Source organism: Colletotrichum karsti (genome assembly GCF_011947395.1).
Source record: "Colletotrichum karsti strain CkLH20 chromosome Unknown Scaffold5, whole genome shotgun sequence".
NCBI lineage: Eukaryota > Fungi > Ascomycota > Sordariomycetes > Glomerellales > Glomerellaceae > Colletotrichum > Colletotrichum karsti.
Window position 1 is genome coordinate 626,052 of NW_024065905.1, and position 23,927 is coordinate 649,978.

General features: G+C 55.7%; 9 protein-coding genes across 9 annotated transcripts; 4 read left to right on the forward strand and 5 right to left on the reverse strand.

Moving 5' to 3' along the window:
* Positions 1-366: 366 nt before the first annotated feature.
* CkaCkLH20_02191 (sulfate permease) lies at positions 367-2,803 on the forward strand (the record flags this gene model as incomplete). Its single annotated transcript, XM_038884910.1, has 3 exons — positions 367-836; positions 897-2,040; positions 2,090-2,803. The coding sequence occupies 3 exons, from the start codon at positions 367-369 to the stop codon at positions 2,801-2,803; spliced, it is 2,328 nt and encodes a 775-aa protein (XP_038749698.1).
* A 665-nt stretch (positions 2,804-3,468) lies between these two features.
* On the reverse strand, positions 3,469-4,260 carry CkaCkLH20_02192 (uncharacterized protein; the record flags this gene model as incomplete). The annotated part of the gene is made up of 1 exon (XM_038884911.1): positions 3,469-4,260. One exon carries the CDS (start codon positions 4,258-4,260, stop codon positions 3,469-3,471), a length of 792 nt encoding a protein of 263 aa, XP_038749699.1.
* Positions 4,261-4,594: 334 nt separating this feature from the next.
* Positions 4,595-5,704, reverse strand: CkaCkLH20_02193 (amino acid transporter; the record flags this gene model as incomplete). Its single annotated transcript, XM_038884912.1, has 3 exons — positions 4,595-4,915; positions 4,975-5,397; positions 5,453-5,704. The coding sequence occupies 3 exons, from the start codon at positions 5,702-5,704 to the stop codon at positions 4,595-4,597; spliced, it is 996 nt and encodes a 331-aa protein (XP_038749700.1).
* Positions 5,705-7,368: 1,664 nt separating this feature from the next.
* CkaCkLH20_02194 (extracellular exo-polygalacturonase) lies at positions 7,369-8,872 on the forward strand (the record flags this gene model as incomplete). The annotated part of the gene is made up of 5 exons (XM_038884913.1): positions 7,369-7,635; positions 7,708-7,893; positions 7,950-8,130; positions 8,185-8,384; positions 8,441-8,872. The coding sequence occupies 5 exons, from the start codon at positions 7,369-7,371 to the stop codon at positions 8,870-8,872; spliced, it is 1,266 nt and encodes a 421-aa protein (XP_038749701.1).
* A 207-nt stretch (positions 8,873-9,079) lies between these two features.
* On the reverse strand, positions 9,080-10,453 carry CkaCkLH20_02195 (uncharacterized protein; the record flags this gene model as incomplete). The annotated part of the gene is made up of 1 exon (XM_038884914.1): positions 9,080-10,453. One exon carries the CDS (start codon positions 10,451-10,453, stop codon positions 9,080-9,082), a length of 1,374 nt encoding a protein of 457 aa, XP_038749702.1.
* Positions 10,454-12,520: 2,067 nt separating this feature from the next.
* Positions 12,521-14,725, reverse strand: CkaCkLH20_02196 (formyl transferase domain protein; the record flags this gene model as incomplete). Its single annotated transcript, XM_038884915.1, has 1 exon — positions 12,521-14,725. The coding sequence occupies one exon, from the start codon at positions 14,723-14,725 to the stop codon at positions 12,521-12,523; it is 2,205 nt and encodes a 734-aa protein (XP_038749703.1).
* Positions 14,726-16,076: 1,351 nt separating this feature from the next.
* CkaCkLH20_02197 (uncharacterized protein) lies at positions 16,077-18,563 on the reverse strand (the record flags this gene model as incomplete). The annotated part of the gene is made up of 2 exons (XM_038884916.1): positions 16,077-17,357; positions 17,409-18,563. 2 exons carry the CDS (start codon positions 18,561-18,563, stop codon positions 16,077-16,079), a joined length of 2,436 nt encoding a protein of 811 aa, XP_038749704.1.
* Positions 18,564-20,418: 1,855 nt separating this feature from the next.
* CkaCkLH20_02198 (uncharacterized protein) lies at positions 20,419-22,066 on the forward strand (the record flags this gene model as incomplete). Its single annotated transcript, XM_038884917.1, has 5 exons — positions 20,419-20,571; positions 20,667-21,048; positions 21,111-21,457; positions 21,507-21,971; positions 22,025-22,066. The coding sequence occupies 5 exons, from the start codon at positions 20,419-20,421 to the stop codon at positions 22,064-22,066; spliced, it is 1,389 nt and encodes a 462-aa protein (XP_038749705.1).
* An 847-nt stretch (positions 22,067-22,913) lies between these two features.
* CkaCkLH20_02199 (phosphatidate cytidylyltransferase) lies at positions 22,914-23,831 on the forward strand (the record flags this gene model as incomplete). Its single annotated transcript, XM_038884918.1, has 1 exon — positions 22,914-23,831. One exon carries the CDS (start codon positions 22,914-22,916, stop codon positions 23,829-23,831), a length of 918 nt encoding a protein of 305 aa, XP_038749706.1.
* Positions 23,832-23,927: the final 96 nt, after the last annotated feature.

Here is a 23,927-nt window from a genome sequence, read left to right on the forward strand (position 1 = left end):
TCCGTCTGTACCCGTCGCCCGCCAACTCGGTCCCTCGTCATTTCTCTCACCGGTCGTGGCGTTTCCTTTCCTTTGGACCCTGAGACGTCTATTGCAACCTCTTGGAAACAATACCAAGGCGTTTGGTTGACAACTCCCAAAATCCCATCTCGGAATACCTTTCGACGTGAGACTTGGACCTCGTCACCCCGCCAATCTGACTGTCGTCATTCGCATGTCTGCCGCCGCCGCCTTTCCATAGCGAATCGTTTCTTTTCCCTGTCTCGCTTACGAAAAATGTCGGGAGGTCGACCTCAGCCGAGTCGCAGCCCGTCTTCACAGCAGCATCTGCCTACGAACCCAAGCGGACTGCGACAAAGCTACACCATGGCTTCACCGCCCGTCCAGTCTCCTGGCGCTGCCTCCTTTGCTGGTTCTGTTGGCGGCGAGTCCGAGTACTTGAGCACCCGCGAAGATGCGACACCGCTGGCCACGCCGCTCCCGGACGATAATGGTGGTCGAGATACCCCGCGCGCCGGCCTCGCCCTCAATCGACCGCATACCTTTCCCCCGACCGAGTCCACGTCGCTGTTGCAAAATGTCCTCATCGACAACCCGCCCTATACCAATGGCACCTTTTCGCCGCGGCCTGCGAGTCCTACCGGCAGTGCTAGGAGCGCCGAACTCGACAGACCCTCGTCCTCTGCGTCTTCTATTCCGATCCTCGACTCCATGCTTACCACAATCACTGGCGATGATCACTGGAGAAAGCGCTTCGTCAGAAGCATCAAGAGCAAGAAGATGACGAGTTCGAGGACACTGGCGGAACAAGCCGGTTTCAAGGACACCGTCTGGATGTAAGCAATCACCCAGTGTCCCTATGCTTGACGGGAAGAAACTGACAGCGACTGTCGCAGGTATCTCTCCTACTACATCCCACTCCTTACCTGGCTGCCCCAATACCAGTGGTCGTACTTGAAGGGCGATCTTGTCGCGGCGCTGACCCTCGCGTCTCTGTACCTGCCGATGGCCCTTTCGCTCGCCGACAACCTCGCCCACGTTCCTCCCATCAACGGACTCTACTCCTTCGTCTTCAACCCTTTCATATATGCCATCTTTGGTAGCGCGCCGCAGATGGTCGTAGGACCTGAAGCTGCTGGATCGTTGCTGGTTGGATCCGTTGTTAGAGGAAGCATCGACCACGACAAGGACGAGGAATACAATGCGGAATTGCAGGCCAGGATTTGCGGCGTTGTTGCAGGCATGGCTGGCGCGACAGTCTTTTTGGCCGGCATAGCGCGCTTGGGCTTCCTCGACAGTGTTCTCAGTCGCCCATTCCTGCGAGGCTTCATCTCGGCCATTGGTTTCGTCATTGCGGTTGACCAGGCTATTCCCGAGCTTGGCCTTGTCAGGTATGCCGCGGAAACTGGTGTGGGCCACGGCAGCAGCATGGACAAGCTGGAGTTCATCTTCAGCTCCTTTGACCATGTCCACAAGCTTACCTTCATCGTGGCCGGAGTCAGCTTTGTAATCATGATGGTCATGCGCGAGCTCAAGAAACACATGACGCCAAAGTATCCCGGCGTCGCGTACATTCCCGACCGGTTCTTTGTCGTTCTTATCGCGGCGATCCTGTCTTGGCACTTCGACTGGGAGAGTAAGGGCGTTGAGATCCTGGGGCCAGTGAAGGCCGCGTCCGGCCACGTCTTCACCTTCAGATGGCCATTCCAGACGTCTCACATGGAACACATCCGCGAAGCGATGGGAACTTCGTTCTTGATCGCCTTGCTTGGGTTCTTCGAGTCATCTGTTGCGGCCAAGAGTTTGAGCAGCTCTGACAGCCCGCATGGCATCCAGCTTAGTCCCAACCGAGAACTCGTAGCACTCGGCGCCGCCAACATCGTGGGCGCATGCTTCATGAGTTTGCCTGCCTTTGGTGGGTACGGAAGAAGCAAGTTGAACAAGCAGACTGGCGGCAAGACACCTATGAGCTCCATCTTTCTCAGTCTTTTTACTCTACTTGCTATCACGTTCTTGCTGCCCTACTTTTACTATCTTCCTGTAAGTTCCCTCCCCACAAACGTCGACTGCCCTTTGCTAACAGCGTCAGAAACCTGTTCTCTCCTCCATGATCACTGTTGTCGCTTATTCGCTGCTCGAGGAAGCACCCCACGACATCGCGTTCTTCTTGCGCATTCGCGGCTGGGTTGAACTAGGTCTGATGACGATTATTTTCGTATCCACCATCTTCTACTCCCTCACACTCGGCATGGCCATCGGCGTCGGTCTTTCTCTGCTTCAGGTCATCAAGCACTCGACTCGTCCCCGCATCCAGATTCTCGGTCGTATTCCCGGAACACACCGGTTCGAAAACGCAGAGTTGAATCCCGATCGCTTGGAATTCATCGAGGGCTGCCTAATTGTCAAGATCCCCGAGCCCTTGACTTTTGCCAACACGGGCGAGCTGAAGGCTCGCCTGCGACGTCTAGAATTGTACGGTACGAGTATGGCTCACCCCGCGCTTCCAAGACTGCGCGGCGAGCACCACAACAAGAACGTCATCTTTGACATCCACGGCGTGACCTCGCTGGACGGTTCCGGCACTCAAGTCCTTGAAGAGATTGTACGCAGTTATAGAGAGCGCGGCGTTAGAGTGTTTTTCAGCCGTGGCCCCACCAACCCTCGTCACCACATCTGGAGACTGATGCGCCAGGCGGGCATCATCGACCTCGTCGGCGGAGAGTCTCACTTCGTTACGGACGTACAGGAGGCACTCAAGTTGACCGAGTACGAGCACAGCATCAACGAGGCGGCCGACCCTTGAATAAAGAAGCGAGAGTATCAATACATTGCGACAAGAGGTTTTGCATAGAAAGGCGTTCGGTTTTCAGCATTGCGAGCGAGAGGTACTCTTGCGACTTGGACTCTTGCACGCCAGATATCTGATGGTTTCAAGACATATGCCTCATGCTTATGACGGATTGTACGACAGCGTGTTATTAGATGTTACGAATCAAAATGTCCTACTGTCTTTAGTGGTATCTCATTTCCAAAACTATAAGTGAGGCACTCTGCACGATTCATCCTTTGCGGATGCGCCCTCCGACTTCAGACAATCGAGACAGTTGAATACGCGCCGTTGCTGAATGATCTTCCCGGCCTCCTTCGCGACTTCATACGCCAAGTTCTTGTTGATGTACCGATTCGACCGGCACTGACAAACCCCTACTTCTCTCATACAGGGAAAATCCTTCATCGTGATTTTCGGCAAGCTGACTGCCGTATCCAGTAAATGGCAAAACTTGTGTTTTGTGAAATCAATGTCTCTTGGTAAGAGGTCAGACTTGTGCAGCGTCTCGACGTAGTACCCAAGCGCCTTCGAAGCTCTTGAGCATGCGCTGTCGGACGTATCCCAGTCCCACGTCATGGGGCACACGACACCTTGGTAGAACGAGTTGCAAGACTCATGCCTCTTCGTCTCCAGACATCCTAGCCGGCGTAAGCAGGGCGCAAGCCACGCATCTCACTCGACAGAGCACACTCACTGATGAAATCGTGGCGCAGGAGAGGGTGATCGACCAGCATCCTCACCTGCTCGGACGCCGTCGAGAAGGGGCCCTCGTGATACAAGAAGATGCGCCACGAGATCTCGGAGAACTCGACGGGCAGGTCGATGACGTACGCGAAGACGAGGAGGTGGCAGAAGTCGCTCATGGGGGGCACCTCGTCGTCGAACTGCGCCAGCCAGTCGCGGATCCAGACGATGGCGCAGTACTTGAGCGCGCCGACGCACTCGTACTTGTCGCAGACGAAGGCCAGCCTCTCGAGCGCGACGGGCCGCGGGCTCTCGGGCACGTACACGTTGTGCAGGATCCGGCAGAGCGTCGACATGGCCTCGACGTCGTCGTCGGGGAGGTCCAGGTCGTACGGGCTGTCGTCGGCCGTCCCCTTCTTCTCCGCGAGCTCGGTGGCTTCTTTGAATTTTCCGGATAGCATCGCTTTGAACACGGGGGAGTTGAGTTGTAGGACTTTGGAGGAGACGCGGAGCTCGTCGTTGTGGAGCGTCTCGTCCTCGTCAATCTCCTCGTGTTCTTCGCCCTCGGCTGAGGGGTCATCAGCTGCGAGGCGGACCCGGCTGAGGGTGAGGATGAGGTCGCCCTCGGGGTCGATCTCGTGCCTGTTGGACATCCCGAAGCAGTTCATGTCGTGCGAGGAGACGTACGCCGGCGGACTGCTGGGGGAAGGGTTCTCCTGCTTCAGTGGCGTCTTTTCGGGATCCATGGGAAGAGATTTTAGTTGGTCTCTGGCTCGTGTGTCGTGATGAGTTTGTGACCGGCTCAATGCGTAAGTGCTGATGCTCGGAGAGGGGGATGAGATGAGGGAACGGGCCTCCTTGGGGTATGAAGTAATGCGGTTGATGATGTCCGGGAGTCCCGGTCGAGCTGATACAGGGATTTTGACGTATGTCAAAACTTCAAGGCAAGGAGAGCGACGTCTCACACAGCTATCTCGATAATTGGATGAGGGTTTTCAACCAAATTCTCTCAACTATGAATCTACGTATCTGAACGTGGAAGTGCTTCATATCAATTGCCCTTTCTCCTGTGCCTTCAGTTTACACGTATTCCGCACAGATGACAGTGCCGCCAATGTCCATCACGTCGCCTACGGTGACGTTCGGGAGCATCTCATACAAGGACAGAACATGGGTCAAAGTGGTGACGTTGGCCGGGTCGCCGCTGTAGTCCGTGAAGTTGGCGCCCGGCGCCTCCCAGTTGTTCTGGAGGTTGAACGCATCGGACGGCGTGTTCTGGCCGCTGATGTCGGCGAGGCGGGCGGTCAGGTTCACGGACTGCCACTCCCACCAGAGGCGATCCAGGTTGTTGTGGTGCAGGAAGAAGACGGGGTCTCCGGGGGACAAGACAGGATCTTGCATCTATGGGCCAAGTTAGCCAAGTCGATCTCATGGAAACCGGAAAGGGTGTTTGCTCTTACCACACCACCGGTGCCCGCGTGGCCTGCTGAATGGGGAGCTTGTCCCAGACAGTCCCAGTAATCCTCATACTTCTCCGCCTCGTTGCACGTGTCCACGCTGGATTGACTTGCCATCTGGAAGATGGATTCGCTGATGGAGCGGTTGAGGTAGTACGTCGCGGCCTTCGGGATGACGGTATTGAAGGACTCCGCGCCGACGTGGAACTCGGTGTAGGCGAACGGGCCCTTCGTAACGACATTGCTCTCGGAAGCGTTGCCGTCTCCGCCGATACCGTAGACCGTGTCCCAAACGGCGGACTGCGTGACGTTGGCCGCGTCGACTTGTAAATCCCAGTAGGGCATACCGCCGGTATAGTTGCAGTAGGTCTGCAGCAGATACTCGTGCAGCTTCACGTAGTAGCGGTGCCAAGGCAGGAATTGCCCCTTTCGTTCTCGGTTAGTATGATGAGATGTTCAATGAAGGTATTGAGAGACGCACCACTCCGTGAATGTAGTTCGACATGGTCAGGTGCAGGTATTGTTGCTCGTCCCAGAGGGTGGTAGCGGCGTCGAACAGGCCGAAGACAGCATCGTGGGTGGTGAGACACTTTTCAGCGTCGATCCAGGCGAGCTTTTCTTCGTTGGAGAGAGAGGTGAAGTTCTTTCGCTGGATTGGGGAATCACAGGTTGCTGCCGTAACGACTGTGGTGAGTCCCAGGACGGCGAGCCAGGATGCGACGGGGGCCTTCATGGTGAACGAGTGACTTTCAAGAAGATAGGTAAGCGAGACCAACACCCTGATTACAGCGTGAAGATGGAGAAACGGGTCTGTAGACTGATCAGAAAATCAAAACGTTTACATTGTTGATGTCGTGAGGTTTTATCAACACTCAGAGGCTCGAAGGTGCTACTCGGGAATTGAGATGCTCTCTGATGCCCCTGGCACGGGAAGTTGGTTTCCACATCCCGCTCACGACACGCGTTCAGCCAAGACTCAACTTCGTCAGCTCAACCCCTTTTAACGAGTACGGTTGTTCGTAATGGCTCCATCGTGTTTTTTCTTACTGAAAGCGCAGAGCCTTTTCTGGGCTGTATGCCTTCGGCGGGCGTGCAGCTTCGCGAGTCACCTCGCCGTGACGAACGTAACATGCGTTCCAGCCATATGCGCAGAAGCCAAAAACAAATAAGTCAAACTGATGGCCTTGAATTTCGAAGTATGGAGAGTTGCCTTGTTCAAGGCGAAACTGTCTTCAAGACGAAACTGATATTCGGGATGCGAGAGTTGACGTTGACCAAGGCTTGGAACATAGGTAACACTCATCATCAGTTCAACTCAAATGAGAACAGAAAGGCCAGACTCACTAGGCTCGCCTTCAGCCTCATTCGCTTAAGATATCACTCCGCTGGCCGCGCAGTCGTCTTTCAAGCCGTGAACTCATAATGTAAGAGTTCCCACTTAGAACTTTCTGAATGAGGGGGTGATCGACCTCTAGCTTTAGTGCGTTGTCGTCCCCCCTTGCTCATAGGCGGCGGCACTCCCGCCTTCACTCCCGCTTGCCGCTGTGGGGGGTTTTCTGTTAAATTCTCCGTGGGTTTGTCGATCTGTTTATGTTTCAACTTCGAACGGAGAACATGTTGTTGAGTAGCTGTAAATATTTTAGAGGCCATGTCGACTCATAGACAGTGGCTTTGTCGTCCATGGACCCGTAGTACTGAACAATTGGTCGATGAGGGCATCGGTAGCTTCATAGTCTTATGACTTCTAAGACACAAGTCTCGATCTCTCATACTTTCCCACACAGTCAACTCTGCGGATGAGAAACAATAGCCTCTCACCAGACGGCGAATCTCACTGTGTCGCCAGAAGCTACCCCGAGCTGACGATCAACACCGATCACCTATCTAGGTTGCATCACGGCAGAGTTGCGGGGGGCATGCGGGGTCTCCGCACATCCTAGGCATATAGACTCTCTTCGGGTTAGCTCTGAGCCCGAATCATGTTTGCAACCCGATATTTGCTTCCCGTTGACCGAATAGGTCCAGATAGACGATTCCTGTATCGAGATAGACTCCTCTATTACGCCGTCCTGAGAAGAATGTATTCGTGCCAAGACAACGAGACTTGGCTGTCTTTTGGACGGGCTAGTTCACGCTGATCCAATTCTACCGACCATCTTCGTGGGATTAACGAACGAGCAGACCGACCAAAAAGCACCAGTGAGAAACAGTCATGATGTTCCGGGATCCGCAACCGGCGCACCTTCTGTTGTAACGAACATAACCTACATGAAGACGGTGGATGACTTCACAACCGTGGTGTTTTCATCGCCAACTTATAAAACCCAATAAATGCCCTCGACCAAGTCGACATCAAGTAAAGTTACGTGCCCATTCGGTATTTTCAAGCCAGTCGCGATGAAGTCCACCGTTATCACACTTCCCTGTTTCGTTGCCAGCGCTCCAGCCGGCGGCGTTCAAGTCTCGACCGCTCGCCACCGGCCAAAATGCACCGTCACCGCGAATGGTAACCAGACGAGCGACGTCGACAACATCCTAAAAGCCTTCGAGCGCTGCGGCAAGTCCGGGGACATCATCTTCCCCGAAGACCAGAACTACTGGATCGACAAAAAGTTGAATCCTGTCGTGAGAGACGTGAACATCCAATGGCGGGGAGAATGGACGGTACGAACACACATTTCTCACACGAGTGACATTGCCAAAAGTGGCCATGACTGATAATATCTGTCTCAATAGTTCTCGGACAACCTCACTTACTGGCGTTCCAACTCGTACTTCATCGAGTTCCAGAACCACCGCGCGGGTTTCGTCCTGACCGGAGACGGCATCCACATCAACGGATCCGGCACCGGGGGCATCCACGGAAACGGCGACGTCTGGTATACAGCCGAAGCGGGCGAGACCGTCGAGGGACGTCCGATGGTAAGATGGCCTCAACCATGCTACTGAGAACACCCTCTGATAGATATTACACACAGCCCTTTGTCTTCTGGAACGTCAGCGACGTCACAGTCAAGAACTTCCACATCAGACAGCCGCAGTTCTGGGCGTACAACATCATGAACGGGACGAACATGTACTTCGAGAACATCAGCAGCAACGCTACCGCGACGAAGGCGCCGAGCCGATACAACTGGGTTCAAAACACGGATGGCTTTGGTAGGTCCATCTCACCAACACAGAAGAAGCGATATTAATGGAGGGATCAACCAGACACAATGGACGCGCGCAATATCACCGTCAAAGGGTTCGAGTATTCCGGCGGGGATGATTGCGTTGCCATCAAGCCCCGATCATACAATATTCATCTCGAGGACGTCACCTGTCACGGGGGCAACGGCATTGCCGTCGGGAGTCTCGGCCAATACCTCGAAGACTCAAGTGTGGAAGATGTCGTGATGAACAACCTCGTGGTAAGCACAGTCAAGTCAGGTGTTCGCTGCAAGAAACCCAACTAACCTCCCACAAGCTCAAGCGATCGTCGATCGACCTGCGCTATGGGGTCTACATCAAGACCTGGATCGGCGAGCTCGCGCCGCAAATCCACTACGAGAACGCCGGGCAACCACGCGGCGGAGGTTGGGGCCGCGTGCGCAACGTCACCTTCTCCAACGTCTCATACGAGCGAGTCAATAACGCGCCGTCCATCTACCAGAACAACGGCAACAACGGCTCGTTTGCGGGGACCAGCAACATGGAGGTCTCGGACCTTGCGTTCCTCAACTTCACGGGCTCGTTGTCGGGCTCGACGAACAGAGTCAGTCTTACTTGCAGTAGTCGACACCCTTGCGGGAACATCAGGTTCGAGGACATTGACCTGCTCACGTCGGGTGGCACGACGACGAGCTGTACTGGGCAGTGGACCGTGCCGGAAACTGTTACTGGGCTCACAGGCTGCTGAGAATTGTGATGTACGTGAATTTGATATCTGCTTCCATGTATAAAGAGACAGACGGCCTTTCCAGGTAACCCAAATGCCAAACATAATTCGTGAAGGCTCGAAAAAAACGACCTTTTGATCCAGATGAACCACGTTCTTTCCAAACCAGAGTTCTCTAGACTCCTGTCTTAAAAGTTGTCTAAAGTCTTGCTGAGATACTCTTAGTACCTAGTTCGAAGAAGTGTCAAACAAAAACTGTTCTTCCCCCGAATCCTCGAAATCCAGAAGCCCCAATGCCTTCATCTGGCCAGGAGTCATTTCTCCATGAACACGAGGACTCCAGTGTTTGCCATCGTCGACCTTCCTGCCTTGCCTGGCCTTCTCTCTTTGACTCATGCTGGGCTCCTCCTCCTGTTCATGATCACTAGTCGGGTCGTTAGACTCGGGTGATGTGGCGGGCTCATCATAACCGTCCTCCTGATCAGACATGGAGATGTCAGAAGACTCCTCATCGGAGTACGGCTGGTATGTGTCAGGAAGATCAAGCAACTGACCTGAGGCTGACAGGCTTTCGTTCCGGTTGACGGGTCCTCCAAGCATGTTCACCGAACCCGTAAACTGAGACCGTGGGTTCTCCTGGGCCTCCTGCGCAAACATCCGTCGTTGTCTCTGCCTCTCCTGGAGAAGCTTGCGTTCAACCTTGTCAGCTTCGATGCGAACAAGGATCTTCTCCCTCAGCGCGTTGTTGGCCTTCTTCTGCTCCTCTACCTCGAGAGCATGCTTCTGCACATCGTTGAGGTTCTCCCTGGGATCCCACTTCTTGACTGGCTCGCGGTCCTTGGGTGTAAGTGTCTCTTTGCTGCCCTTCTCCTCGTCGGGAATGCGGAACACGCCGATATCGTCGAGGAACTTGGCGAAGTCGTCGATGCGCTTACCATCCCAGGTCTTAGTCTGCAGCTTGTAGCCGCCATGGATAAACCGATGAGGCGTGTTGACGACGATGTTGGTGTTCACCTTCTGCTTACCATCGGCCTGCTTCGACACGATGCCCAGGTTCTTGACGTCGCGGGTCATCTCACCGTCTTGCGCGTGCATACCGACGAATCCCGCGAGCTTCAGCTGGGTGAGTTCGGTCCAGGCGGGGTGAAAGTATTTCTCGACAAAAACAGCAACATCATCGACATTGTCAGTCCTGCACTCGGGGAAGGAGGACATAGCTTCGTGAGCTGCCTCGGCAGTCTCGCCCTGGCCGCCGAGAATGATGCGATCGAGGCCGCGCGCGCGCTTGGCCTCGTGGAGGATGACCTGCGTGATGTAGGGCATGGCGCCCAAGGTCATGCCGACGGCAGCCCTATCTTCCGGCGTGAGGTTGTTCCACGGGCGAGCCGTGGCTTTTGCGAAGGGAAACACCCAGCGGATGGTGGGGAACTGCTCGCGCAGGGTCTTGTGGTTCTTGGTCAGTTTTTGGCAGAGGACTTTTTCGTGGAGCTGCTCATCGGTGGTGGACTCTGGGAAGCGATGAAGAAAAATGACGGTGTGAGTATGCAGGTCGTTCGTGTCGTCGATGACGAAGGATAACGTGAGTTGCTGGCGGAGCGCCATCTTGCCGCAATTTGGATCTCGCGATCGATGTAATCGGTTGGTGTTGGCGTTTATGATGTCTCGAGGCGGAGAGGTCGAGAGGGGATGAAAGTTGAAAGCTTGAAATGACGGCAGCTCCCGAGAGAAGTGATGAAATATCAGACTGTTTCTCCGACTCGCACCTTTTCTGAATTTCACTTCACCTTTCTCAGATTCATACTTTCCAAGGAAGGAAGCTCCAAGAAGCTTCAACGCAGCAAGGTGCCTGCCAACCATATTTCGGGGTGGCCCGTGCGGTAGACGGCCTCCTGCAGATGTCTCGATGCCACTCATTCTTTCTTTTGTTCCTTTCTATCACTGTCCTTTCATTTGCTAGATATTTCTTTGGATTTCGTCCAATAATTTGGTGTGTAAACCATACTCATAAATACAATGGTGGATTGACTCACAGGGTCAAAACCCAGCAGCTACTTGCCGACATGGGAAGCTTTCTCACACCCATGGACTCGAACCGCGACCAATGATTTTCCATTCCTTGATGCTCAATAACTGCAACATGGGAACTGTCAATAACTGGCCTCGAACTCGAACCCCTTTGTGGAACGGTACCACGATGCAGATGCAAGGTTCCATCCAACGCAAACAACCCCTATCAGGCAGGGGACGGGACGGCACGAGGAGACGCTCGACCGTTGAAACTTCCTGGCAGCCTGCATTGATCCCTGGAAATTTTCTTTCCCATCAACACGTCATCAATTTTTTCCCCGTGTTTGCATTTCTCCGTATTGCAGGAGACAGTTGTACAGTGAGTTGGCCATTTAGCCTGGGCAGTCATACGGGGTGGATGTGCGGTCCTTTTCCGGGCATGTTGTCACAGATGGACGGGCGAGTTCAAGCCATGTCGTTGGATAGTTGAAATTCCATGTATCATTGGATACGGTGAAACGACAAGCTACAATCTCCATGAGCTTTCCCCCGTGATAAGAAACACATCCACGAGATCTAATTCCAGCAATGATGTCGTCATGATCCCCAGATCATACAGAGACGAAAAGGGCCAGACTTGCACCGCAAGGTGCCCGCCAACCCCCTCGGCGGCCCGGCGTCTCACCTCGGCTTCTTAGCGCAAGCCCCCCTGAAGATCACGAAAGAGAAATCGTCGGTGCGGCCACGCTGCTCGTGGAGCCCCCTCCAATCTTGCTCCCTTTATTTAGAATTTCTCGATCGATTCGGGATTTTCCTTACAAACGAATAACCAAAAATAGGGACGGGAGATGTACGATTGCCGAGCCCTATGATGAACGCGAAGAAGAACCGTTGCTTCCTTCCTGTGGATATCCGCCGCGCGAACACGGCCCCACCGCATCCGATTGCTGATCCACAACGGGACCGCCGACACTGGAGCAGTGTCTCCCGGAAAGTCCGCCGCCAGGTAGACCGAGAGGTACCAGAACCGTAGTTCTGGATCGGTCCACGAAGCTGATGACTCTGGGTGATTTGAACTCGTTGCTGAGCACCTCGGTTTAGGTCTCACGAGACAGGCTTGACAAATGTCCAAAAGGCCCTGACTAGTACGTAGTAGCCCTGTGGGCGGCCGCCACAAACGGTTCCTGGAGGAAGGGCCGCCGCCACACTTTAGCGACGGCTCATCGTTAAGATTTGACGGGGTGGACGCGATGAAAGCTAGTTCGGCAGACGCCCACCCCCCCTTGAGGAAGACAAAGAACGCGAGGCTTGACGCGTCCCGCTCACCCGCTCAATCCGAGCCAACATGGGACTTCTCTGACATGTGTGACATCTGGACTGTATGTTATGGGGGGGAAATTGTTCGTTGTGCTTTCGATTTCTCGAATATTCGACGGAAACATGGGCAGATGTCACAGAGGAAAGGCACGGATGGAGTTCGTGAATAAACGACTTTGGTATTATTGGTACTAAATGAAACCTGAAGTGCTGCCCGCCTGAGAAATTACATAGGAATTAGCTGTCCTTGGGCTTAAGGGTTGGGTATGTTGCGACTGTATCTGGGTGTCGCTTGCGAAATTCTTCAAGGGAAAAAGGCTGAACCAAACGAAGTGACCATGCTTATCATGCTGTGACGTCGTAGTAACACGAAAAGACGGGCCTCAAGTCCCGTTTGCTGACGCTCTCGCTCGCCGCTCTCGAATGCATCGCGGTATTAGCCTGCGATGTCGTGTCCTTGCGAGAAGACGCCGACGTCATGTTCTCGACGTACTCCTTCAGCTTATCAGCGAGAAGAGTCGCCCGGGCCTTGCGTTCAAAGATGACGACGTCGTCGAACTCGTCCGCCTCTTCCTCATCCATCTCACCCATGCCACGGCGATGCGTCGCGAAACGCAGGGGCGTCTTGGTGGCCCTGACCTTGCGGACGAAGTCGCGGCGGCGGAGATGATAGCGCTGCGACCTCGCGCTCCAAAAGTCCTTGGACATCTCGCCGAGCTCCTGGGCGCGGGCGCAGGCCAGACCGGCCGGGGACACGTCGACGGCGGTCTTCCATGGCACCGGGATCCGCTTGTTGCCGGCGGCGGCGTGGACGACGACGAGCGACTTGACGTGTTTTCGAATACGTGTGTCCAGCAGGGCGCCGGTGCCCGGAAGCGTGTGGTCGATGAGGCCCATCTCCCGCGCGTCAGCCGGCGACAGCGGTGTCATGTCGCGCAGCAGGTTGGTGGCGCCCGCCGAGCCACATCGTCCGGTGTATGACAGGGAGTGGTATTCGGAACCGTGCAGGCCAATGGCGCGGTAAGCAGGGTTGAGCACAACATCATTGCCGGCGATAACGACGTCGCATGCGGCGGCCAGGGCAACACCACCGGCCGCGCAGTTGCCTCGGATGCCGGCGACCGTGAGGATGTTTCGCGATGGGAACTCGTGCAGAAGGTAGTGGACCACGTCATCGATACGGTTGATATTCAGCCAGGACTCGAGGGAGGGGTCCGCTGCGGCCTCGATAACATTCAGGGCGATTCCGTTGCTGAAGTACGAGTCGCCGCCCATGAGCACGACAGCGCTGAGGGGTCGTTCCACGACATGGCTGGATGCGATGAAGTCCAGGGCGTCAATCAGGCGGGAGCACTGCTCTGTGCTCATGGCGCCGTTGTAAAAGTCAAAGTAGAGGAATGCTACCCTCCTGGCGCCGGAGAAGGTCTGAAACTCAACCCAGATATCCTGCTTGGTGCTGTGTGGGGACTGGGACCAGTCGATGGTCGCCCGAGAGACGCGGTTTTCCATGAAAAGTTCAAAGTCGAGAACGCCGAGGTCGTTGAGGCCGGAGACGGCAGGCACCTTGGGCCAGAGCATCGAGTCCGTCTTCTTTTTGATGCGGCGAACATGCGAGATCCAGATGCCCTTCTCGTCGCAGGTAGCAACACAGACGGCGTCGTCGCGGCAGGCGATGATCTCTCCAGGTCGTGCTTGGGCTGTGAGGTCCTCGCCCTCCTCGATGGTGCCCCCGTATACGTAAAGGCTGGGACCGAACAGCTTGGTCAGACAGCCGGGCTGGGAGTCCGATGACCGAATCCTTCGCGATATCTCCCGAGCCGTGTGCGACTGGATATCGAAATCTCGCTGCGCAGCCTTGAGGAGGGGCCGATGACGTGTGACGCCGCCGAGGAAGGCTTTCTGCAGTGTCACCGAGGCGTCGCGGTAGGCGGGGCTAGCTTGAAGCATCGGGTTGACAAGCTGTGGGGAGAATTGGTCTTTGCCCGGCGAGGGAGGAGGAGTGTAGGGAGATGCGGCCTGGACGGAGGCTGTCTGGATCCTCTCGATGGCGGCGAGGGTGGCTGTGAGGGCGGCCCGCGTGACCGGTCCACGGTAGAGACTCGACTTGGTGATGTTGGGCGAATCGATTTGCAGGGGAAATTGCTCAAAAGCCCATACTGGCCCGGCATCGAATTCCTCGACGGCCTGCAGGACGGTCACACCCCAATAAGGCCTGCCGAACTCACTCCATGCGTTGGTTTGAACCAGAGTCTCAGCGTCCTCTACCGAACCGTCATCACCCATGAGCACCCAGTCCAGGGCACTCGGGCCGGCATCACCTGGGGGTCCGGGGTGGATGATGAGTGTGAGGTAGTTGTCGTATACTTCCCGGGGGACTCGAGCTGTGAGGAAAGGGCAGATGATGAGGTTGGGCTTGGCCAGTTTGGCCGCCTCAATCATTGCGGCATCTGACAAGGCATACTCGATTGTGATTGTGTGAGTCTTGGACAATGCCAAGTACAGGCGTTGTGAGAGGGAGTTGTGAGCAGTGCAGAGGAAGAGGATGTTCATGGTGGCGGTGTTGAAGGACATGAACAAGACAAGAATAGAGCAAGTCAAAGATGGGGGTAGTCTTCTTGTTCTTATTCCAGCAAGTCCCTTTAGAAGAGAAGGAGAGAGGGGAACGGCGGCGATATATGCAAGTCCGGGCGAGAGGGGTTTGGGCATGCCATGCATTCGCCTCTACTACATCGGCTCCCCTCTGCTAGACATGCACCCGTCGGAGACTTCAGTCTATGGCTGCACGAGTGGCTGCCCTCCTTGGTTCCTGGGCAGCCATGTGTGTGACCTGAAAGCTTAACGGCCGACTCCTGTGCTTACCACAAACGAGATGCCATGTCCAGTCTCTTTCTCGCTTGTGGACTGGGCTGCAGTTGGTTCTGACCCGAGTCGACTGCAGCAAAAGTCAACGTGGTGTTGATGTCGTCGTAGCTTTGACTCCGGCTCAGCCCCTTGCACACCAGGCCGGACGAACCGGGCTCGGACTCGAGAAACCCAATCAGAACTGGAAGACTTGGGACGAACGACCGGAAGTGGCTGCCCTATCGGCAGAGCAGCTCATCCTTGACTCAGGGGCGCGCTGTGAATGGGGCCATCACTCGTGGGCGCTAACGTCTAGGTCGTATGCTTTGCCTAATTAGTGCCTCCCAGCTCTATCCACGGTCAGCGCGACCAGATTATCAAGGCTAGGCAGTGCGTTTCGACCTCGCAATCGAGCTTGGGGATCAGCGAAAACGACCTTTGGTTGATCCTTAGCTCATGGGTCTGTGCAACTTTGTAAGGTGAGACACTGAGTGAGTCGTCGACAAGGAGACAAGAAGGTGACACAGTCTTCGGGGGGCGGCCAACGGGGAAATCAACATCAACTTGTTGGTCCTAAGTTTCGGCCGAGTCCCTCGTATCAATATCGCATCTTCTATGCTGTTCTGACCGGTGGTCATGAGACTAATGTGAAGTGAGAATGCAAGTATGAGCTGCATGACTCTGCAGATACTTCCACCCCATGAGGTTCTGGCTTTGCAGCCACATCATGATTCATTGGCTCCGGCCTCTCCCAGCGCCTCTATCACACCTACAGCCGCTGAATACCTGCATTAGGTCGATGCATTGTCAAAAACAGCCAGCAACTCTTGACAACTCTCGAGCCATGCGGCAAACCCGCGTGTGGGATCATGGCAATCGTGGCGCGTCCGCATTCATTGGTACTGACATGTCCTGGTAATGGTTCTTGCGCCGCCCGTGCTCTGCTGTAGTGTAGTTCAGATGCTGTGCTCGGAAGAACAGACGACATTATCGGATGTTCACTTTCGTTTGCGAAGGCAATGTAGTTGATTATCATCCCGATACAGGTGTGATAAAATGCTCACACCCCAAATGATTCTGCTACGCTATCGCCTTCGTCCGGAGTGATGCTAAGCTCTAGTAACTCGTGAGCTCTGTCCACCGTGTCCGCGTCAATGACGGCCTCGTAGACCAAGTCTTCCTCGGCGAAGTTGAGTCGTGAAAGGGACAGCAGGTATCGTTGCGGGCCACCGTGTGTCACGGACAACTTCTGGAGAATATTCACAATATTAGCCGTGTTGGGGTCGGTCGCCAACGAGTGCAGCAGGAGAATGATTTGCGATATCAGCAAGGACGGACCAATGCGACCGTCGTCCCAGTCGTCGGCACCATCGCGGAGATCATCCGGGGTAGCGTCCACGGCCCCGTCCTTGCGCGAGGAGGAAGAGCCGCCACCGCCGAGATCTGCCACGGGATCCGAAATATCATACAGGACGTTGATGAGCTCGTTTAGCGCCGTGACCAAACGGGGAACGACACTGACGTGGCCCGCAATCTGCCGTGCTGCGAAAGGAGATCGTGCAAATGCAGTGAGCGTTCGCATGACGGCGAATCTTACGGCGTGCTTTTCGCTGGTGGTAACGGCTGTCAGTGGGAGGTCGACGAGGTTCAGAGACACCTTGTCGATGATCATTCGAGCCACCAACTCGGGCTCTTTTCCGGGGACAATGGGACCGATCGAATCGGGAAGGGTTGAGGTGCAAAGCATATCGAGCATGGCCAGGATATCCTCCAGCCGCTGCTTCGGGGTCAGCAATGCGAGAACCAGGTCGACGGTAATCAATTGCCAGAATTCGGCCTGCCTAGTCTGCGCGCCGTTTTCAGTTTCCGTCACGGTGGTGGCGCAAACAGCGGCGGACGCGTATAGCAGTGATAAGATGTAGGTGGTGTCGATGTTTTGCTCAAGAGCCTCTGTGGCGGAATCCGAACCATCGATACTCCGAAACCGCGCCTCAGCAACCATATAGACGGAGCTCTGTGCAGCGGGTACCAACTCGCTCAGAACCTGAGGTACCACAGACATAGTTTGCAGCTGAATGGTGAAGGAGAGTAGGGAGGTGAGGTCCCAAACCGGCCGTAGGTAAGTTTCAGTCAAGCACTGAGTCCACATGCGGATGATGAGGCGGGCGAAGTCGACCAGCAGCTGGACCGGGTTTAGAGGGTTACCCATCAGAGGCAATTCGCGGAATATGTAGGAAGCGAAAGATGTCGACGGATCCGAGGGAAACGTGTAGCGAGACAGGATATCGAACGTTGGCGGATCCCCATGCATCGAGCCATGGTCTAGGATGACTTGGAGGAACTGAAGAGTGGTTAACTAGCGTCACTAGAAAGACAGAGGACTCGAACTTACCTCGAACGGGAGCACATTTGGCCCCGCAACCGAGTATTGGACGGGCAAGGGCGCAACGGCGGGATCGTCGGCCATGGCCACATCCTCCGCATGGGTCTCTAGGTCTAGGGCCATGACAGGGCTGTCAACGGCTTGCCGTTTGCGCTTCCCTTTGGTTGGCGTCCGTTCTGAGATGGGAACAGCAACCGGCCCGGCATCCCTCGTCTTCCCCCTCGTCTTGGTAGGGCTTGGTGCGATGTCCATGTCGTCGAAGCCGTCGGCCATGCCCCAAGTCTTGGTCGTCTTCTTTGGGGTGGTGGTCCCTGGCGCAGCCGCTCCCTGTGTCGTATCCTTTCTCCGCGGCCTGCTTGCCGCATCTTTCATGTCGCGCTGCAGGAACTGCAACTCGGTGGTAGCCTGCCTTTCGGCGGCGATGGCGGCTTCGACGGCCCTCTCCTGCTTGGCGGCCTGTTCTGCATTTTGCTTCTTCAGACGTGTGATCTCGGCGGCGTGATCTTGTTGGGCCTTTGTCGAATTGGAGCGGATGATGGTGGCCTCACCGCGTGCGGCGTTGAGTTCTGCCTCGAGAGTTTTGAGGCGTTGCTGCAGAGCGGAGATGACATTGTTTCCGGTCCCAGCGGCGGCTGATTGTGACTGGGATTGTGGTGGGTTGTAGCGAGTCGAAGCGGGAGGAGGAGGTCGGCCGTACTGTGTAGGCGGAGGGCGATACGGGGGTCTGGCAGGGGCAGCGAAGCGCTGGGAGGGAGCAGGAAAACGCTGAGAGGCTACCGGGGGGACGAATGACGGTACTGGCGGCGGATATCGTGGTCGATTGGAGAGTACGGGCTGGTTCGTGGGAGCAGGAGGAGGATTCCATCGTTGCGAGAGTTGGACTGAGGGACGGCGGGCAAGATGTGGTTGGTGTTGGTGCTGGGGGACTGTCTTCTCGGGCACGGGACGAGCGACGGGTGGTAGAAGTTCGTTGGTGACTTCGGTATCGTCGAGGTCGTCATCTTCGAACTCGAGGTCGTCGTAGTTTTCGGTAATCGACACATCGGCAGTCTGGGAGTCGTCGGGCTTGCGCTGTGCCTGCGTAAATTGAATGGCATTGTTCTCGAGCTCTTGGAGAGCAATGTCATTCAATTGGTCGAAATCCTCATCCGAGAAGTCGTCCATGGCATCGGGAGAGCGTCCGAAAACGCATTGTCGACACAGGTGGGGTTGCCGGAGTATGTGAATAGTGGCAGGCACCAGACATGAAGGTAAGGTACTTTTCTTATCTTATCGGGCAACGACGCGGGACAATGGAAGTCGGGGCGCGACCTGACCAGACGCGCCTTGACGATTGTCAGCCACATATACACCAGAGCACGACCTACCTGGAGCCTTTTGGATGTGGCTGGTGTCAGCTTAGGTAAGCCTGCGTACATCGCGACCTGACATATGACAGTTGGTCAATGAAGCTACGGGCAGCATGTGATGATGTCAACCGGCGTCAACACGCATTGTCTCGGACTGAGCGGCGAATCCTGCTTTACTATTAGTGTCTAGCATCTCAAGCAGCTCAGTGTCCAATGTCTGGAGGCCCATCGAGCACGAGTCTCGTCAATCCCCATGCCCGAGGGTCCGGACAATTTCAATCGGTGATTGTTTTTTTGCAGCGGTTTATTTATGGCATTGTTCGGCGATGGGGCTTTCCCCCGGCCCATCAGTCCCTGAAATGGCAGAGCTGACCAACTCAACAGTTTCGGTAGGCAAGGGATGCTCTCCCACAGTGGAGGGAAGCAGGGGACCGTGAACGATACGCGTACGTACTTTCGTACTCTGCCTGCCGGGGCCACGGCTCACGGGGTACCCCATGCGCACTCGGGCATGCAGCTGGCGTATTTCCCATGTTCGCGGGAGGCTCACTTGTGAAGGTGGTTTTTCCACGACGGAAGACAGATAGATGTATCGATATGCCAGTGATGACATGGCAAATAAAAGAGAGTCGGTTGGAGGCGACCACGGGTGGAAAAAGCCACTCTTCGGAGCGGACTCCACCATCATTCCGCAGCCCGACTGAGGTGCCTGGACGGATTTGCCGAAAGCCCAGCAGGTGCCAAATGAGAATGCATTATCCATATCTTATCCCGGCTTACATAATATCCGCCCAGCTGGCTTGTGCTCCAATCGCAGCCTCCCGCTTCCAGCTGGAGGACGCCTGACGTAGCTTTGCAGCGCTAATTGCAGCGTCATCATGCCAGCTGCGCTGCTGGCACCCAGGTGCCCTTGCGCTGTAGCTTCCACGCGGACTTTGGCTCCAGTGCTCATCAAACGTAGTGGATCGTAAGGTCGACTTTTTCTTTTTTGCTACAGGGCAGCAAGGACGGCGGGAAAAGCGCATTGCTGGTAAATCTTTTCGTCCCGCCATCATTTTTTGGAATCTGGTGTTTGCACCAAGCGTCGGAGAAAAGAAGAAAAAAAGACGAAGAAGAGAAAATCCACCGGACCCAGACAGCAGAGGTATCCGTCTACCTAAAGTTGACTGAAAATAAAGTACCCACCTCCCCTGCCCAGTCAGTGTCACCCCCCCAGTCTGAGTCCTCGCTTCGTCCGCTCGGTTCAACAAAACATCCACGTCGTCAGTGTCCAGTCCTGGCAGCTCGTCGTCGTCAAAGTCGCTCTTCTCGACAATCCATCCTTTCGGCCCGCGACGCACAACCCGTTCCCGTCTCCTGCCACAAGTCACAGTCGCTAAAGGTGCCGACTTCTCGGGTCCTCATTCTCTCTAGACCCTTTTGTGGTCCACGATCCTGACCGCGACCGACTCCATCGCCCCAACGGCCCAATTTGCGCCGACCCTCCGCCTCCCGTCTGACCCTTCCCGCATCCGAACCAGCCGCTCTACTCCTACGACGAAATCCGACCTGGTCCGCAAACGCTTTGCGACAAAAACCTCGCCGTTGCCTCCCTCGAGTCCTCGCGCGACAACATCAACGCCGAAAGTCGTCGAATCCCTTACCCCAGTCGACATCCCGCACACAAAGACATGATGGCTCGCACACGGAGGGGGGTCAAGTTCCCCCACAAGTCCAACGGCCATGCTGGCTCTGATGGCCGCCGCTCCAGCTTCAGCGACGTCAGCGAGGAGGGCTCGCCCTCCAGGATCAAGACAGGCGCGGGCCTTCAAAACATTGCAGAGGTAAGCTCTCGACGCCCTCCCCTCTTCTGCCCGTCCCAGCGCACTTCGACACTATCCTGCCATTCAAATGAGATCATGGCTGACCTATCCACCAGCAACCCCAATCCCCCGAGGAGGAAAAGCGAGCCGAGTATGAGAAGAAGAAGGCGAACTTCTTGACACGTACTTTCTGGACCTTTGTCATGTTCGCCGGCTTCTTCACTGCCCTCGTCATGGGCCACATTTACATCATCTGCATCATGACCGGCATCCAAATCATCTCCTTCAAGGAGGTTATCGCCATCGCCAGTGTTCCCAGCCGCGCTCGCCAGCTGCGCTCCTCCAAGAGCCTCAACTGGTACTGGCTCGCCACCACCATGTACTTCCTCTATGGTGAAACTGTCATCTACTATTTCAAGCATATCGTGCTGGTCGACAAAGTCCTGCTTCCCTTGGCCACTCACCACCGCTTCATCAGCTTCATTTTGTACATCTTTGGTACGTTCCCCAGTCGTGTCGCAAACCCTTCCAAACCACCCGTCTCTTTAACCATGAATTAGGCTTCGTCTTCTTTGTCACCTCTCTCCAAGCTGGCCACTACAAGTTCCAGTTTACTCAGTTCGCCTGGACGCACATGGCCTTGTACCTCATCGTCGTACAGGCCCACTTCATCATGAACAACGTATTCGAGGGCATGATCTGGTTCTTCCTCCCCGCCGCCATGGTCATTACCAACGACATTTGGGCCTACCTTGTGGGAATTACCTTTGGTCGCACTCAGCTCATCAAGCTGTCCCCAAAGAAGACCGTCGAGGGCTTCGTCGGCGCCTGGGTCATGACCATCCTCTTCGGCATGCTCCTGACAAACCTCCTGATGCGCTCGTCCTTCTTCATTTGCCCTGTCACTGTAAGTCACCCTTCACCTAGCCACAAGCACCAAGTGCTGACAAACTTAGGACCTCGGCGCAAACATCTTCTCCGGCCTCGAGTGCACTCGCAACCCCGTCTTCAACCCCAAGACCTACACCCTGCCGCCGCTGTTCTTCCTTCCGCCCAACATGCACGAGAGCTTCTCCTTGACTGTGGCCCCCGTGCAGTTCCACACTCTGATCCTGGCAACCTTCGCCTCCCTCATCGCTCCTTTCGGTGGTTTCTTCGCGTCCGGCCTGAAGCGCACCTTCAAGATCAAGGACTTTGGCGACTCCATCCCGGGCCACGGCGGTATGACGGACCGCATGGATTGCCAGTTCATCATGGGATTTTTCACATACATGTACTACCACTCCTTTATCGCCATCAACAAGGTTAGCCTGGGTAGCGTCATGGAGATGGCTGTTACCGGATTGACCGTCGAGGAGCAACTCGAGCTGGTGAGGGGGATGGGTCGCTACCTCAGCAACCAGGGTGTGTGGGGTGATGAGGTCAGTCTTCCTGCGATATGCTGAGCCCGAGTACTTTGCTGACCATTTTACAGATCATCCAGTGTTTGGACAAGGCCTTGCAAGCCAAGCGATGAAGACTCAATGTTGGGCTCTTTAAATTGCTGGTACCATTGGCAGATTGGCTGCTATCTAATGACGAAGTAATGGGAAAATTCGGTACATGTTCGGCCCGAGTCACGAAGCACCGCGGTGATCTCGATTGTTCAGGAAAGTAACGGCGAGTAGCGTTTGCTCGGGTCCCGGGTGCAGCGCAGCATGGGTAAACAAAAGTATTCGTGCAACGACGAGGACAGTCGCTGCAAAAGAGAGATTTCCTTTGGTTTATGACGGGCGGGTGGAATCTGCATGGGCTTGCTGTTGTAACATACCCTCTTGCGACGTTTTGTTTCATCATACCACTTCTTCTTTCGTCGATTATATGTCTGACCAAAGTTATTGCGTGCCTCGCCTCGTCTCGCGTCCGCTCGTCTGCGGCACCGGAGCCCAGGTCTGCTCTCCGAGGCCGCTCGTGCCACGAACTGGTCCTTAGCCGGCCGTCCGAACATTGGACCGGGCCGGTTTCCGGTTCCCGGTTCTCCCTTCTGGAGAAGACATCCCGGTCGTACCTTATCTTCGCCCCCCGCAACCCCGCTCCGACCACACATCCCCGTGTTGCATGCGTCTGACATTTCCGCCCTTCGTAAGTGGCGCGTTATCAATCGGGCCCTTCCCGCCGCTCTTTCTCCGAACTGGACTTCATCTAGGCTCGCGAATCTCAAAGTACCTTTCATTAGACATCATCCGGACTGTACAACTTCACCGACTCGTCACTAAATCGAGGACCAGCGTCAACACCGGAACAACCAGTCAGTCATTACAAACAACCACTCATCAAATTCCAGGACAGGACACCGGTGTATACACAGAGTAAAAGAATCCACAATGGCTCCGTCCGCCACCATCGACACCGCCGCTCCCGCCGTGGGCGGCACCGCCGTCGCGCCCAAGGAAGCGTCGCACTCCAAGCACGGCCACGAGCTCCAACACAAGACGCCCCTCCAGGCCATGTCCCACGGCGACGTCGTGCTGGCCGGCATCCCCAAGTTCCCCGACTTCGCCTCCCAGCGCCAGTGGCAGCTCGAGCACATGGCCGCCGCCTTCCGCCACTGGTCGCGCGAGGGCTACGTCGAGGGCATGAGCGGGCACATCTCGGTCCGCGACCCGGAGATCCACGACGCCTTCTGGACGAACCCCCTCGGCAAGCACTTCGGCCTCCTCAAGGCCTCCGACATGATCCTCGTCAACCTCGACGGCGCCGTCATCGGCGGCAACCGCTCCAAGCCCCCCAACACCGCCGGCTTCCTCATCCACGCCGCCGTCCACAAGGCCCGCCCGGACGTCCACGCCGTGTGCCACTGCCACAGCCTCTACGGCAAGGCCTGGTCCGTCTTCGGCCGCCGCCTTGAGATGCTGACGCAGGACGCGTGCAAGTTCCGCGGCGACGCGCACTCCGTGTACAACAGCTACGGCGGCGTGGTCCTGGGCCCCGAGGAGGGCGAGATGATCGCCGAGGCGCTGGGGCCCAACGGCAAGGCGTGCATCCTGCGCAACCACGGGTTGCTGACGGTCGGGCAGACGGTGGACGAGGCGGCGTTCTTGTACACCTCGATGGAGCGCCAGTGCCGGGTGCAGTTGATGGCGGAGGCCGCGGCGGCGAACGGGCTGCCGAAGGTCCTTGTTACGGACGAGGAGGCGCAGTTCAACTTTGATGTCGAGAGTGACCCGGAGATCTGCTACTGCGAGTTTCAGGTGTACTACGACCTGGAGGATGAGCTGTCGAACGGCGCGTTTAAGAAGTAGGACCGAGATTCAGATTCATGCCGTATACCACGATACCTATCATTAGACACAGCCACCCTCTTTTCCATAGACTCATGATCAATGAAGTAGCATTAT